Source organism: Bombus terrestris, chromosome 7 (assembly GCF_910591885.1).
Source record: "Bombus terrestris chromosome 7, iyBomTerr1.2, whole genome shotgun sequence".
Lineage (NCBI taxonomy): Eukaryota > Metazoa > Arthropoda > Insecta > Hymenoptera > Apidae > Bombus > Bombus terrestris.
The window spans coordinates 20,205,803-20,221,735 of NC_063275.1; the positions used below are offsets into that span (position 1 = coordinate 20,205,803).

Consider the following 15,933-nt stretch of genomic DNA (forward strand, 5'->3'; position numbering starts at 1 on the left):
TAAAAGCAAATAAACGTGTTTCGGTTTATTCTAAATGAATAGATACGTCAAACGAAGATTATACACTAATAGTATGACTTTTATGAACGAATAACGTGTTGCGAAAAATATATCTATACACACGGTGTATCCCAAAAATAACGGAACTTCCTAAAAATAAGAAAGCAGAGAAATCGTTTCGAGGAAAATTTTTTATTTTATTCGACTACTACTAAGACGTTGCGCGTCTTTTTGTGGTATCGCTTTGAGTATCGTAACGGCTCCCCTTCGTTGTTATTTGAAGCCGTGAGAAGAAAAAGTTGTTGCATCGCTGCATCTGATGAACAGGATGGGTGGTATGATATCTTAATTTGCTTGTTTTCAAGAAAAGCAATTACAGCCACATTATCACGTAACAGAACCAGATTTTCCGACGCGTCAGCGAACTCTACCCTGACGTTGATTGTTATAACTCTTTAGCTAATTCTTCAGCTAATTCTGTTATAACCCTAAGCTTTAAATGACATTAATCGCCATAAGAATTTAATATGATGATAACAAAGGATGTATTTCTACGTGACAAAAGCTTCGTTATTGTTGTCGCCATTGGTTTTTTTCTAATCCTAAGAAATTCGATTATTTTTGGGCAGACCGTTTATAATACACGAGAATCGAATGATTCGTGTAATTTAACACGTGGGTGTTTCTGTTAAACGTTTTGATTCTCAAATGTTGTGTTCGTATATTTCATCGAACGAATAGCACAAATATACTTTTTGGAAATTACTTCATAATTCACAGTTTAAGCAAGGGAAGTTGTAAAATAAAATTAAGTAAACTAATCCAAATTATGGGAGTCACTTATTATTCGAAGATACCGCTTGAATGTTAATATGAATTAATAATTCGATTTGAAAATCATTGCTAACAAGCAACACACAGAGACATTGATATATTCTCAATTATTAATTCAATAACAGCTGTACAAAATATTTGCAAAATTAAATAATTGTAAAATTTAAAAAGTTTTCAAAGTTTCTTCTATATGTATAATCAAAATTTTACTTATGCTTACGCTTACTTATATAATAGAGCATAAACCTTTGTCAAGAAGATTCCATTATATTTTTCCTGCAACAAATATCGATCGTATTGATAATTAAGATGAGTGCAAGCATTTCTATAATTCTCATCCTCTCCGCAAATGATTATTTCAAATATATAAATGCAACCGCAATGATAAAAGCAGTTCTAAAACTTTTGATTAGAAGCAATTAGTCGCAGAATCTGATTAAAAGTAAATGTAACGAAACATCGCACACCATTTTCCAATAATTTACATTAATTTAAAATTCTTCGTTTAAATTCAGTTGCGACGCACGAAACTGAACAACTTCGGAATAATTTCATAGCTGCGAAACTGCGGTGTACTCTACGTTCGGAAAAAACCGATGTCAGAGAAAATTGTGCCGTATTCTTTATCAGATTTCATCGTCGCTCTTTATAAATAGAATTTCCGGGGCAAGTCCGGTTAAAAACGCGGCGGACGTGATCCCCGTGTAAACGCGTGAACCGAGCGGCGGCACGCGTACGAGAAGAAAATCCTCCGACACGGAGAAAAGAAATAAGAAAGGAGGCTACGAGCTTCGCTTATGAATTTCAAATGATTTCTACTTGAGATTTCAAAGGCAAATTACCTGTGAACGCGAAACTTTTGGCCGTTCAGAGGAATCCACGTATTCGGTGAGATTAACATTTTTTATTGCTCGTGAGAATCTGGGTCGAGAGAGGAATCGTCAATAAAAATTGAGAAATGCAAGAATGCAAGACGCGTAGTAGAATTTTTCCTGTATTTAGAAATAAATCTAGTACAGTGTGTAATTAAGACAAACTGCCTACAAACACGAAACATCAGGATGTGAAATTAGCGTTTTTGGTGTTAAGCTTGAGGAACTTGAACGAGATAATTCGAGATATATTAAGGAAAGACAAAATGAAAAGGATAAACGATTAATTCGTTTGATATTTAGAGTATTTAATATATGGAATAAGTATTAACGAAGAAAAATAACTTTTTAACAAATTGAGTAAATTATCATATAAAATTAGAATAATTACTAGTTGGGATATTTATTTAATTAATGAAAAAGAATAGAAATTCTTGTATAGTATTCTACGATAGACAGAATCGGTTAGCTTACGCAGGCAGAGGGTATACATCAAATTCATTGCACGTGATACGTACAAATATTTTTTCGAGTACCTCTTTGCGTTGCTTCTCTTTAGAACATTCCAGATGCATTTCAACTGCATTCATTTTTAAATAACTTTTTAATACATTTAATGAATGTATGCATGCAATTTAAACTTTATATACAGAGATTCCAATTAGTATCAAATTATGTACGTATTATATTGCACGATATATATCACTTTTTGCATACAATTTGTTGTATTATACCACGTGTTTAGTTGTATTGTATAAGAAAGTTGGAATTTAATATGTCAATTAGAGAACTACGATTCACTGACATATCCTTGGAAAATGCGATAGTAAGAAAGTGTTGCCTTCGACTTTGAAGCCTGAAACATTCGACACCTACTACTCAATAATGATAAAAACAACGATCGATATTACTTGTAGAAAGAAAGCAAGAAGAATCTAACATAATATACGCTCACAACATCCGCTATTTTCTACCAGACTCCAAAAGGTGAAGGTTGAAATAAGGAGTTAGTGCAAACGCAATCTATGGATTAGCCATGTATATAGATACAATTTTTATTTCAGCCTTATTTTATTCTCAAATTTCCTCTCTAATACAAGCTTATTTAATAATAATGTGCATACGTAAGAGAAAATATCGTTTAATTTTTGCTTCTATTTTCTCCTTCTTCTTGTTCCTATCTTATTGAATTTATTAGATTGTCGGAAAAGTGTCTTTCTTTCGCAAACGTGTTTTTTACAACAGTGCACCTTCATACAAACGTGAAACCAAATCTGTGAAATGTCGCAGTGTTTTTATCTCAACGGAACAAAATGGATTGTACACAATTCGGCAAAATAATATAAAACAAAAAGCATTGTGCGTCCATTATTTCCTCATAAAACGAAAGAAACTTTTCGCACAACCTAATAGTTTCGTATAAATTCTACGATAATTATTCATTGTTTTAAACAATCGCAAATTTTATGGTCCATAACGTTTGACATTTCGCTAACTTTGATCTTTTATTTTGGAATTTATATTGTGAAAGTTTTCTTTCTAAAATTTTTTAACGTTTACATTTAAATCGTGCAAAATTTTATTTGTCAAACAAATATCGTCGTATCTGTAAAACACAGAAAAAGCTCGCCAATTTTTTTCTGAACCGCGATACAAGCACGCTGTCAAACTACAATTTCGATCAAAAAATTTTTACAGATCGTAACCGTGCAAATTTTCCAAACACCTGCAGGGCTCATAGGACGACCACGTTTAGAGAGAGCTCTCTGAATCCCTTAAATTAGGCTTTAATTGCGAGTAATCTCATTTTATAAAATATCGATTAACAAATTCTCTGGCTGTTTCCTCGGGAACACCGTTTTCGCTATATTTCGCGGGATACCTGAAACTTCGTCCTACAAACGCGAGTTCTTTCCATTTTAATTTCATTATGAAACTTTACGGGACGCAGAACGAAGAGAAAAAGTAGCTCGGTGGAAATATAGAATCTCCGTGAAAATTCTCCTTCAGTCAAACGGTGTTGATTCTGTTGCAACAGCCAGAGAACGATAATTCGATTACGGAACGACGAAAGTCTCTGGTCGACTCGGGGATGCGAACGGCTGCAAATTAATCACGATTTTTCCTTTGCATAATTTTTCCATGGAAAAATGGAAGCGCCACGTTTCTCCGTTGTAGCATAGCGAATTACCAGGACAGAAATTGAATATTTCCTGGACGCGGCGCGGCGTGCGGAAAATGACGTCATTGAAAACTCGTGGGCGTTCTGTTGAAGCGGCCCGTAACTACGCGATAAAGCACATAGAGTCCTGTTTGGAATTTATTTTCCCGCCTCTTACCGCACACCTCCTCCGCAGATAATTTTTATGAACATCCTTCCCCGATAATCGACACTAAATTTAGCTGTTCTTTTTTTACATCTAAACGACCATCTTCTTCTTCGTCGTCGTCGTCGTCGTCGTTAATACAACTTTCGGGATAATAATAGGGCGATGAGATATGGAGTTGTTATCGTCGACACGGTGCTTTACGATGTGGATCCTATGACGTGTAGACACAGTGTTTGTTATTTTCGTTATTCTGGACGAAGGAAGTTGTTGTTGTTGTGAAATGATTAATGGACTTTTACGATAATAATTATACGTTTCCTGTCTTGTGATTCTTTTTCGCGTACATCGTGTGAATGGAGAGAAAGCGAAAGTGGGAATGTTAGGTTTAGATTATTGGCTAGATTTTGAAAGAAACTTAATTTCGAACTGCTATGAATTATAACATTCGAAAAAATTGCAAATGTGATTCTGTCGTAATTTTGTTTGAATTCCTCAGACTAATAGGATAATAGTTCTATATAGATTGTTATAATTTTTCCGACATCGGAATATACAATTTCGTGATAAATGGAAAGAACTTTCATTTTCTACTTGAAAGATTATGATTAGTCTATTCTTTTTTCCGAGTTTGAGCGTATCATAGTCTACGTTATTTTATTACTACGATTACTATTAGAAGAAAACATCTCAACAGGAGGCTCTTAACTTTTATTTCAGGCATAAGCTGCTTTCCTGTTGGGAAAACATTGAGAAAAATATGAAAGAAACGTTTTTAGTATACGTTATTTCCTGTTTCAATTTTCCAAACAAATCCAACATCAAAAGCAAGATCAGCTAGAGTAGGATCAAAGGCGAAGTTTCAGTTAAGATCGAATATAAATGTGTACGAGCTGTGAATTTATTAAATTTGGTTTTAAAAATTATTTTTTGTGAGAAAAGACTAGAACTACGTTGACGAATGAAGATAAAATCAGTTAGATTTTCATGAATAACGAATAAGTTAAGGATAAATGAAATTAACAGATTTTTATTTTAAAAAATGATGGATTTGAATAAATAGTTGAATTTTACCCACCACACGAGGAACATTATAGAGTTTTTGATGTTTCGCTGGTTAACGTCGCATGACGGTAACCTAAGTTTAAATCTGCTAGTTAGCGAAATGATGCAATTTGAGAAATTCATTAAAACCTTCAAGGTTCAGCCTTGATACTCGATATTATCTATGGATAGTGAGAGAGGAAATGCGAAGCTCGAATTTTCACTATTTCAATGCTAGAAATTGCTTCCCTTGGATGTTCGTCCGCCTTGAAAATTTGAAAGTAATCTCAGAAATCCTTGAATATGAAACGAAAACGCCCTAAACGAACCATCTAAATTTTCTGCGAATTTATTAACGAACTTTCCAATAATTACAACTGTTGTAATTTCAATATTCATATTCAATATATTTCAAATTTCATACGGATATTTTGAAAGCAGAATAATTAGCATATAATTAAAAAGAAAGGAAAAAACCGGAGAGCATTTCCTTTTCGTTGTCCCTATAATCTATAAAAAATATATATAAAATATATAAAAAAGTGCTCAAAGTTCTTTCGTTTATTTCTTATTTGAAACCATCTTTTCTTTCATCGTCCAAACATAGCGCAAATGCGCTCGCATGCTTAATAGATTATTCTATGCCATTTTAACGCTTTTCTCTGTTTGTTATGCTGTTAGCTGTCCGTTTAATTATTCCATCACGATCTAATTAATAATAGGTTTTTTAAACATGACGTCGCACGTCCAAGTTCTGGCGTTTCTTCTTCGTTTAACTTCTCAGTTGCAGGATATTTCAAGAATTCTATTTCTAATTAAGTCGATCCACTCCTGCGCAGCGTACTGGGAACAATGTTTGCTTTCGCGTAACTCTACATATAAAGGAAAATTCCTCACAAAGAGGAACCTTCAAAGTTAAAGCTTGCATTTAGCAAAGTAACTTGCTAACGGCAGCTGACACAACATTAAATAAACTATCTTTTAAACAATGAAACATTGTAGGAGAAGAACAAGCAAAGTACGCTTTCAAAGAACCGTACAAAGTGTGGAAAAAATTCTTTTATAAATGGAAAATATAGGTTTTTATTCTTTGAGAAATTTTGAAGATTACCTCTAAACTTGAAATTTAAAGTCGATGACATGTTCGCTTAAATCATGATGAAAACAGATATCCAAGCAGCACTGAAAGCGAAAATAAATCGAAGAAATTACAGAACGTCTAGACGGAGAAAAATTATTATTTCACAAGATAACAGTATCGTGATATAATTAAGGAAAAGAATTTAGTGTTCGAAATAACTAGAATTCTCAAAATATTGAAAATAGTTACTTGATTTTCATTAAAATAAAAGAATTATAATAATATGTATAGAACATAAATTTTCTGTTTATAAATAATACAAATTTTATTAAAGAACGTACAGATCCAATTTCTACGACGATGTTCCACTTTATTAATTTAATTATTTTGATTCATTTCATTCCAATTACAACATTTCAATCAATTTAAATTCCATCAAATATTAACTCGTATAATTATTCTATTATTCGTATTAATTTCTCAATCTCTATATATATCAATTATTCATTTAATTATTTATCAGTTATTGTCAATCTCATCTTTAAAAAGAAAGATTCTTGTTTCATAATGTCGTTTATTTCATATACTCATACTACTCATAGAATAATCTGATAAACTACGTATAGTATAAATTATGAAGCTATTATTATTATTGATTGAGCCTTATATGATTATTGATTGAGCCTTTTTCAATGTTTTCGAAGGTCAATTCTTTACACGTGGTAGTTGGATCATTGCTGTTGGGCGCAGTGGTGTTGGTGGTCGGTCTGGTACAACTTGCACCTGGTGCAGAAGCTGCACAAAACTCCACCGCCCTTATCGTCGTTGGATGCAGTTTGCTAGTGATTGGCGTGTTCCTCGCGCCTCTCAGAGCTTTGTGCATCAAGAAACAAAAGGCTGGTCAGAAGGAAGGAACACATCAAAGAAGTGTTACTAGCATAGACATGCTTTTGGCCCAACACAGGTGAGTCCGGACACAATGCAGATTATGTTTTGCGACTGAAATAATACAAACGACGACACGAGTATCATAAACGACTTGTTTAATCGCTCGTGAAATTTTTATTGTTTATCTTTTGCACTGTGTAATTGATTGAGAGAAAACATCGATACAATTTTCCTCTGTTGCTTAATTTACGAATAAATGTAGGAAAATTTGAATATTTCATTCCGTATAAAATTTAATGTAAATATTTGATTCATTTGATATGTTTTAACATTGTTGTCTCGTCAAACGTAATGTAATCGGTTTGAAATCATAAAGAGATGGTTCTTTTTTTTTAAATTAGGGAAATCTTGCAATAAATCGATGAAAATTATTAATATTAGATCTGTCGAAAAATTTTATTGTTTCTTATATTCCTATTTACTTACTCGTTTTAAAACTTATTCGTTAACTTGTAATACGATGACTATCATTGTATGAGATCTTATTCCATCTTTCTAGTGATTCGGTGACTTCATTCGCATAAGAATCTTTTATCTTTTTATTGAAATTACGTCATCTTCATTCTTTAAATATTTTTTATCCAGAAGATACTGTAACGATCGAAGTAAATGAGGATCAGAAAGGATCAGATCAAGTCATTCTTTCCAAAACCGATTTAGAAATTTTCTATCGCGGCGCACACGCAATAACATTATCTTCTGGTATTCGTACAAAGTAGTATCATTATCTAATAACGTATTTACCGTTAAACTTTTAGTAACAAATTAATAATTGCCATCTGCATTCATCGTCTCTGTGCCTGAGGCGAAAATAATAGAAATCAGATGTAAACGACGAAACTTTCCCACAGAGTTACTAACTTTCCAAGCCAATTCCAGTCTCCAAATTAACTCTTGATATTCAAATAAGGATTAAATGAGAAAGTTTGAAGTTTATGAGAAACGAAAAGAAAAGACTTTATAATAAGTAAATAAAACGCAGTAGTAACATTGCTGAATATTTTTTTACAAACAGAGACTTCACAGTGCTGACGCCTGATGAATTGGAAGATCTCGTCGGCCGACCAACCTCCGCTCTGGAGAATAAAATCCGCAAACAGGGACACAATACCTAGGTATTGTCGGCCTCGAAGAAGGCCCATTCATCGTCACCATCGTGCTCGAACACGCCATCGTCATCGACGTCGCCAGGAACTAGCTCATCCATTCTCTACACGCATCGTTACGACTCTCGAGAACATAGTCTGGTTTAAGGAAGAATAAAAAAGAAAAAGCAGAAAAATCGAAAAAGGCGAGGAAAAAGGAAACTGGCGTACGGTCAGCTTGACTTTTTAGATAAAATCAATTTTCGACTAGTGTGCACGTACCAAGGGCTGTTTCTTTCTACGAAGGTTGCACGTCTTGCCTTTAGCTTGATGCAAACGGTATCCTTAAGGCGATCGAGCGAAACATCATGAGTATTATGAACGATTATGTTGCTTTCGTTTGATAAGCACACGCGATAGAATCGCCTACAAACACATAGTACATTCTTTACGATTGATTAACCGTTGTTGTTGCTTCGTGGACTCGGGTCCAATTGTTCCGAACATGAATAAAAGATCATGCAGCAGAAACTCGACATGTGAATCGAAGAAAAGTCGACGATACCAACAAGAAAGATATTAACCGAAGACGCTGAAATCTTGACTACGAAAAGGGCATAACGTGATGACGATGAAGGTGATCGATTGGGCTAACGATCCCTTCTAACCGTGAACATTTTCTTCGTAAATCGATTGGACGAATCAGAGTGTTTGAAAGGAGAAGTTCTAGAACGAATGGCATTCAATTCGCATAAAATGATACAAAAGATAAAGCAAAAAGGGACCTAATTACCGGCTGCCTTCCTTTCATCGTCGTCCAAAACTCTCTCGGTTCACTGTAGGATCTTATTTCCTTAAGCACGTGCGGACTTTACTATCGTTTCAGAGCAACAGCACACTTGTTTCGAACGATCCTGTGTACGAATGTTTTGACTAGAGTAATCGTGTAATGTATTTCAAGTATAGTTAATCCCGTGATCGTTCGTTGGCTCGCAAAAGCGTCGAGAATTGCGAAAACAGACCCGATGCACGCGAATTACGTTTCAGCTGAGTCTTTGCACCACTTGTCGTTTGATAAGGGTAAGAGTAGAGTTTCAACATGACGAAATCGACTCGTACGCGCGAATCTCAAGAGGATCTGCCTTTTGGTTATACTCGTTGAAGACTGTACCAATGACGAAACTAGTCTTTCCTCGAACGAACACAGCAGAATACATTCGTCGTCGAGGAGTCTAGCTTATTTGTTCGTGTAGAAATCTTCGAAGAATCTTCGGCAAAGGAATGATCGGAGAAGATTTGTGTAAATGGCTGATCGAATTGTCATCAGGAACATCCGAGGGCTGCTCCACGGCTAACGATCACTAAAAGTTTTCGATTATTCGGAACATCGTTTACCACAAGAGACCAAAAAAGCAATTTCGTTCGAGACTTCATTGTGTTCAAATCGCCAAGATACAAGTCTGACTCTCAAGTACGTTAACCGTTTGAACCTTATTAGAAAAAAAACATTTGAATAAAAATATAGAACGATCGGTCGAAGTGCCGCGGACAAAAAAAAAGAGAAACCATATATATGGTAAAGTTTTTTGTATAAAAATTTAGATTAATTATAGCACTTGATTACTTCATTGCAACTGATCACTTCACGAAATGAAAGGATGGGACGAAGAGAAAGGAACAACAAGAGGGTAAAAGAAGAACGAAACGCGAAGGAAAAGAGCAGTAAATAAGTTTCATGCATTTGATGACGCGTGATGTTTAGAATTTAGCGATTTGGAAACGATCAAGCGAGCCAAGTAAGTAGCTTGGAGCGGCCTTGTTACAGTCAACAGACACCCTGCAGATACTCGGAAAATATTTTTAGTCGGGACCTGGTGCCCGTCCACTTGCCAGTAATACGTTTAAGTGAATAAACTTTCACACTATAAGTATCTATCACCGCATGATGTATTTGCACATATCTTCGACTATTAAGTAGTAGCTGTAAAAAGATTTGGAAGAATTTGGGTAAACGGAGAGGAATATGTATTTGTACGCACGAAACAGCGTGACGAGAGTCGATATCTCAAAGGAAGAACTTCTTAACTGATAAAAATGTCATATCTAATTAAGCGATTTATTCTCGAAACAAGGATTAACTTGCGAACGAACTAGAAATTATTTCATTCAACCATTATGTAGATAATAACGATATCATACCTAGAATTAATTTGCATAGTTTCTTTAAACATCCATCTGCTCCTCTTAAGCCACACAAAACTATATAGCCGTACATATGTATACCGCGTAAACGGAGAACGACAGTTACTTTCAGATATCGAGTTCCTGCTAAATTATCGCTAAAATGTCTTGTCGATACTGTTTATGTTCGATGAGATACGTTTCGAACAAGAAAAACGATAATTAAGGCGAGAAAACGAGTAACGAGAACGAAAATGAAAAGATCTACGATCTCGTAGATATTTGAATAGTTTAAAATAACGAAAAAAGAAAATGATTACTGAGCCGACCTCATTCGAGATACTTTGCGAACGTTCTAATAAGCTGGTGAATTTTACGAGCGGCGATATATTTCATAAAATATTTTTATGGTCGACAAATACCATGAGAGAGTTTAAGGAACGAAGCGAGAGGGAAGGTTCGCGATATACATACATATACATATGTATTACGTATACACGTGTCTTTTAAATTAGTAATTCATTTCGCGGACATTTGTGTACAGATATACATATATGATAATTATGTACTGTACTTAAATCATATCAGGATTGTTAGGTGTTTCATTCGGACACCGTTTCGTTGATTCTCGCGGCGCAAGTTTCTATGGTTTCGAGCATCGTTCTCCAGAGAAATTCTCCTCGCGGTTCTCCAAGAACGGTTTCACGAGTATTTTCAAGAATTTTCATCGTGCAACAATATGAATGTCGTATCATAATAATCGTGGCATGATAGAAACGAATGTAACGCGGTTCGTCTACTCGACACCCGTTATATGAGATCGTGGAACACGGTAATATATTATTCCGTTCCATGAAATAACTATAAAGAAATTCGTGGTTTTCATCGATCGTCGAAAGACAATTCGAAGGAAATTCGATCATAAATTGAATATGTCGTAGCCGAACAATGAGGCCGCGAATGCTGAAACATACCGGAAAACGAATATTAATAAATTATGTGCTTCATATTACGAAACATAAATCGATGTTTAGGCTTAGTCCATAGGCGTTAAGGCTGCTCGTTCGTTTGTTAAAGAAATGGTGGAGTGAACGAGACTCTCGAAGAGCGATTAAAAATATTGTCGAATTGAGGAATAATTGCTCGAGAAAAAACGATCGTATCGATCCCAGGAAGGCTGTTAGAATCATATTACATTTTCTATTTCATGCGTATAATTATAAATGATAATTCACATTCGAGGATTCGATTCTCTATACACGCCCAGACTATCGTAGACGATCGTTTCCTAATAAATAACTAAGAAATGTTAGATTCATAAAATTTTTACAAATTTTAGTGCGATTTAATATTAGAATACGCATTAATAATAATCTTCCGATATCGATCAATTCAATGGAATAATACTATTACGATACAAAATTAAGAAGCTATACATAATAATTTCAGATAGGTAATATCAAAAAGTACTTTATATATACATATATGTAAAAAAGATCGTATATTAGCGTTAAATTTTAGAAACCTTTACTGGACAAACAGATTTCTGTTTAAATCCTGTTTTTTTACACACTCTCTATATAGGTATGCATTTGTATAAATATCCGCAGTCTAATTATAACAGTTCTAAACAGCTTAAAATCCAATGTATTCGATAAATTTCAATTATAAAAGTAATCTATATGTGGCGGTCATGAGATTCATAATGGCGTAAATCAAGATTTCGGAAATCTACATTTAATATACAAGCATCTCTTAAAAGTATCGTTTCTTTAGTTTCCTAATTAACGAAGTTATAACTTTGTTCTCTCTTGCAATACAATTTCACGACACGAAGAAATATAAATTTGTTATTTTAGTAAAACAATGGATCGACTTACACCATTATGATTCGCATTCAGCTCTCCGTGCGATTCAAGCGAATAAATGTCATATCCATAGTATATGGTCTCCTTTAAGAATAATTGTTTAATATTTTATTCGTGTAATGCCGATCGATAACTACCATTTTCTGGGCGTACAGAATGAATCCAAGCACGCGAACATTGCGAAAAATCTATCGTTCGAAATTTTTACCGATTTTCTCATTGATGGCTAACGATAACGATGCGTATGGTGTTGTGAATTGCTGCAGCAAGAAAGAAAGACAAAATCACGCTTAACAGCGTAATGAACGTTTAAATATCGTTACGTCATCTTTCATTGAGAATGGAAATGAATGGAATAGCTTAATTGATCAGCATTTGTTTACGTGAAAATGTCATTAAATTATTACGGTCGATCTCGTTTTCAATCGTCGCTAGTAATCGTAAACATAATGACGTAAGATTAAACGATAACACTACGTAACTAACGTAAGTTACTATAAGTAAGGAAACATAGAACGTGGATAGACGAGGTAGCATTCATTTCGAGTAATTCTCGAGCAACAAATTCGCGCCTGCAAATCTTTTCCTTTCGTTCACGGACAATGGTCGTGGTTTCGGAACCATATCTTTTTTGGTCCTCGATTAAGGAAACGAACGCTGAACAAGTTACGTCAATGCTCTGTCGCAACACCTTAACAAAAAATTCAACAGCAACGTCCTCATTAATGTCAAATTTCGCAATTTAATAGAGAGTTAAGAACAATTAATGCGTGTGTGATAACGAACCGTTTAATTATATAAGATATCGATTTTGTCTTATGATTTATGCGATCGGCGTTCTGTCTTATTAATTAAGGATCAACAAAGGGTAGAGCGTACGTTTCTTCTTTTTTTGCAACGAGCAATGAATTTCGAAGGAAACATATCTATCAAACAAGCGATACGTAGATAACTATTTTTTCATTGCCATTAGTATATACAGCAGAATGAAGTAAAAAAAAGAGTAAGAGAAAAAAGAAAAAAGAAAAAAAGGGAAAAGAGCGATTGAAACGACGCTAGATACGCCGCTACAGAACATTCGTTTATTATCGAACGACATCCCATTTTCGCTGAGATTTCCTTCTACAGTGAGAGACGTTTGCCTTAATTTGTAAAATGTCCGCTTCCTTTACATATATGAACATAAATCTTAGAAGGAGTTAGCAAAAACGAATAGTTTCGATGATGGATAAATATGAATACGTTTCTAGGCGAGCAAGCAGTTATTTTCGAACGTGAGGTAATTTGTAATAGATGAAAGGGGAAAAGGGCGATGGAAATATTTTTGGGAGAAACAAAGATTTGAATTCTCCTCTGTTCTTGGCGAATTCATTTCGTTTCGCGTATAGAACGCGGCAGAACAGTAAGGATATTGTCATTGCTAAAATTATAGTTTCTTATCATTTCGAAATGCAAAGTTAGTTTCCTCCTTATCTGGCGCTTCATTAATCAGTATGATCAATGTCTCAAGACATTGTATTTCTCCCTAAAATATTGCTCCCATGGTAGTACTTAATGTGAAGCGAATCTGGGTAAGGTGCAACAAGGAAAATATCATTCACATATTAATTAGAGATATCATTAAAATTGAAAATAAAACCAAAGATAATTATCCTGATTTTGCAATAATTTAAACGTAAATGCATCGTACATTTCGCGTTTCTCAATAATTTTTAACTGCTTCAATTTATCATAAATTCATCGAAATTACAAATCTCACTCAAGATAATAAGAATTATAAAATTATGTATATGATTTATACGGTAGGAGTCTATCATACTTTATTTGCACAGAACAATTGTAATAATAAAGAAGAACAGATTTCTTGTTGCATATTGGTATCCAGTTTAATATTAAGTCATTCAACGCACACACTTAGCTGTAAGAATTTTTATAATGGTGCTCTATGAGATCGTCTCTGCCGTCGAATGCTGATATCATCACACGATTTGTCTCTTTTAAATATCAAAACTTTTCTTTTTGTCGCTTATTAAAGCTAGAAGAAGGAATCGAAAATATATTGCGTGTATTTATATCTTTGGCTTATTCCACAGAACACCACGGCACACGCTGAGTACTTTTTATTGTAAATATTAGGATACGTAAAGGAAGGATACAAAAAAGTGATAAAAAAAAAACAGGGATAGGATGAGTTCAACGCGCAATGATAATTTTTTTGTTAGTCGTAGAGGACGTTCGACGACCGTAAAAAGATGATTATTATTGTTACTATCCTTATTATATATAAGTAGCCGTGTTTAATGACCAATTGGGATGTCATGACAAAATTGTTAGGACGAATTTTAATTGAAGTTACTAAGGTGGGCAGTTTTTAATCCGTGTCTGATAAAAAAAAAGAGCAGTTGCTATCGAGAATGATTTAAAAAAATTTCGTACAAATTTCATGTTTAATTACGATTGTCTTCTGTATTTCTAATTTCCACTCGATATTTCACACATATTTTAGTTGAAGTAAAAATTGATTCGATAACATTGTATTCTGATTTTATGGATTACGAGACTCTGTTAAAGTTATTTGATCGCGCATTCATATAATCCGTGGCCAATTTTTTAGCCGCGGAATTCACTATCAGATACGAATTAACGAGGCGCTATATGTTACACAGGAATTTAAGAAAAACGGCTTAATGCAAAGAAAATTTTGTAACGACACGAAATACACTATCGTATTGCCGATTAGTACACGTAATCGAGAAAGTTTTATCGATAAGCTTAAAACTAGAAATATCACAATAACGTTTACGGAATAATGATAAAACGTTCACGATGGCGTAACTTTTCATCGTTATGTCCGTGATAAGCCCATTCAGCGTTGTCTCCATAATTCAACATTGCTATATATCATTTTGCAATCACAAATTTCAAAGCACATGGTAAAAAGAATTCCAAAGTTACGTAAATTTTTCGTTACTATTAATGAGTTGCTCCTCCATCTAAATAATATAGTTGAACGCAAATGATTAATAAAAATGGCTCTCAAGAACCAACTGGGATAAAGCAAACTTTTCGTATGAAAAGTTTAGTCTGTTTTATCACTGCCAGAGAGTATTTGAAAAATAACGTAGACTTCCTAAAGAAAAAGTATGATTAAGAACATAAACATAGATCGATCAGTTTCATCACTTTCGAATAAAGGAATCTTGATCGAATTGATATACTAGTTTGTTTAATGTATGCATGCTTGTAACGAGGCTCTGATTTCTTTAAAAAAAAAATAAAAGAAGAAATAGAATTTTATTGCACAAATTATTCTGGCATAATATATTAATAAAGAAGCAGGAATAAAAGGAAGAAAGTAAAATTAACCAGATATCGATGTTCCCTTTCGCCATCGTAAACGTATTAAAACTTCTACTAATGGCTATTACACATTACAAATATTTTATCTGGAATATTATTACCTTGTCGCTTGAAAGTTGTGTTAATCTGTATATTTTGTAAGCAAAGATTATCGATAGCAATTAATAAAGATACTATTACGACAGAAAATATGGTTCTAATTGTCATAAAATAAAGAAACAATTTAAAAATACATAATATGTTTAAAATTTAAACGAATAGTGGTCATTACTTAATTGTACGAAACATTGTCTATTGGAAACAGAAGAATTTATTATATACGTATATGTCGGA

The 15,933-nt window shown here is 33.9% G+C and overlaps 1 protein-coding gene across 1 annotated transcript in view; it reads left to right on the forward strand.

The window, feature by feature from the left end:
- The window catches only part of LOC100648676, a 32,616-nt gene extending 16,762 nt beyond the window's left edge, over positions 1-15,854 (forward strand). Inside the window, exons 3-4 of the mRNA XM_012310582.3 lie at positions 6,863-7,122; positions 8,122-15,854. Of these exons, the coding sequence (XP_012165972.1) occupies positions 6,863-7,122; positions 8,122-8,221 (360 nt within the window). The 3' untranslated portion in view covers positions 8,222-15,854. The remainder of the gene's footprint in view (positions 1-6,862; positions 7,123-8,121) is intronic.
- Positions 15,855-15,933: the final 79 nt, after the last annotated feature.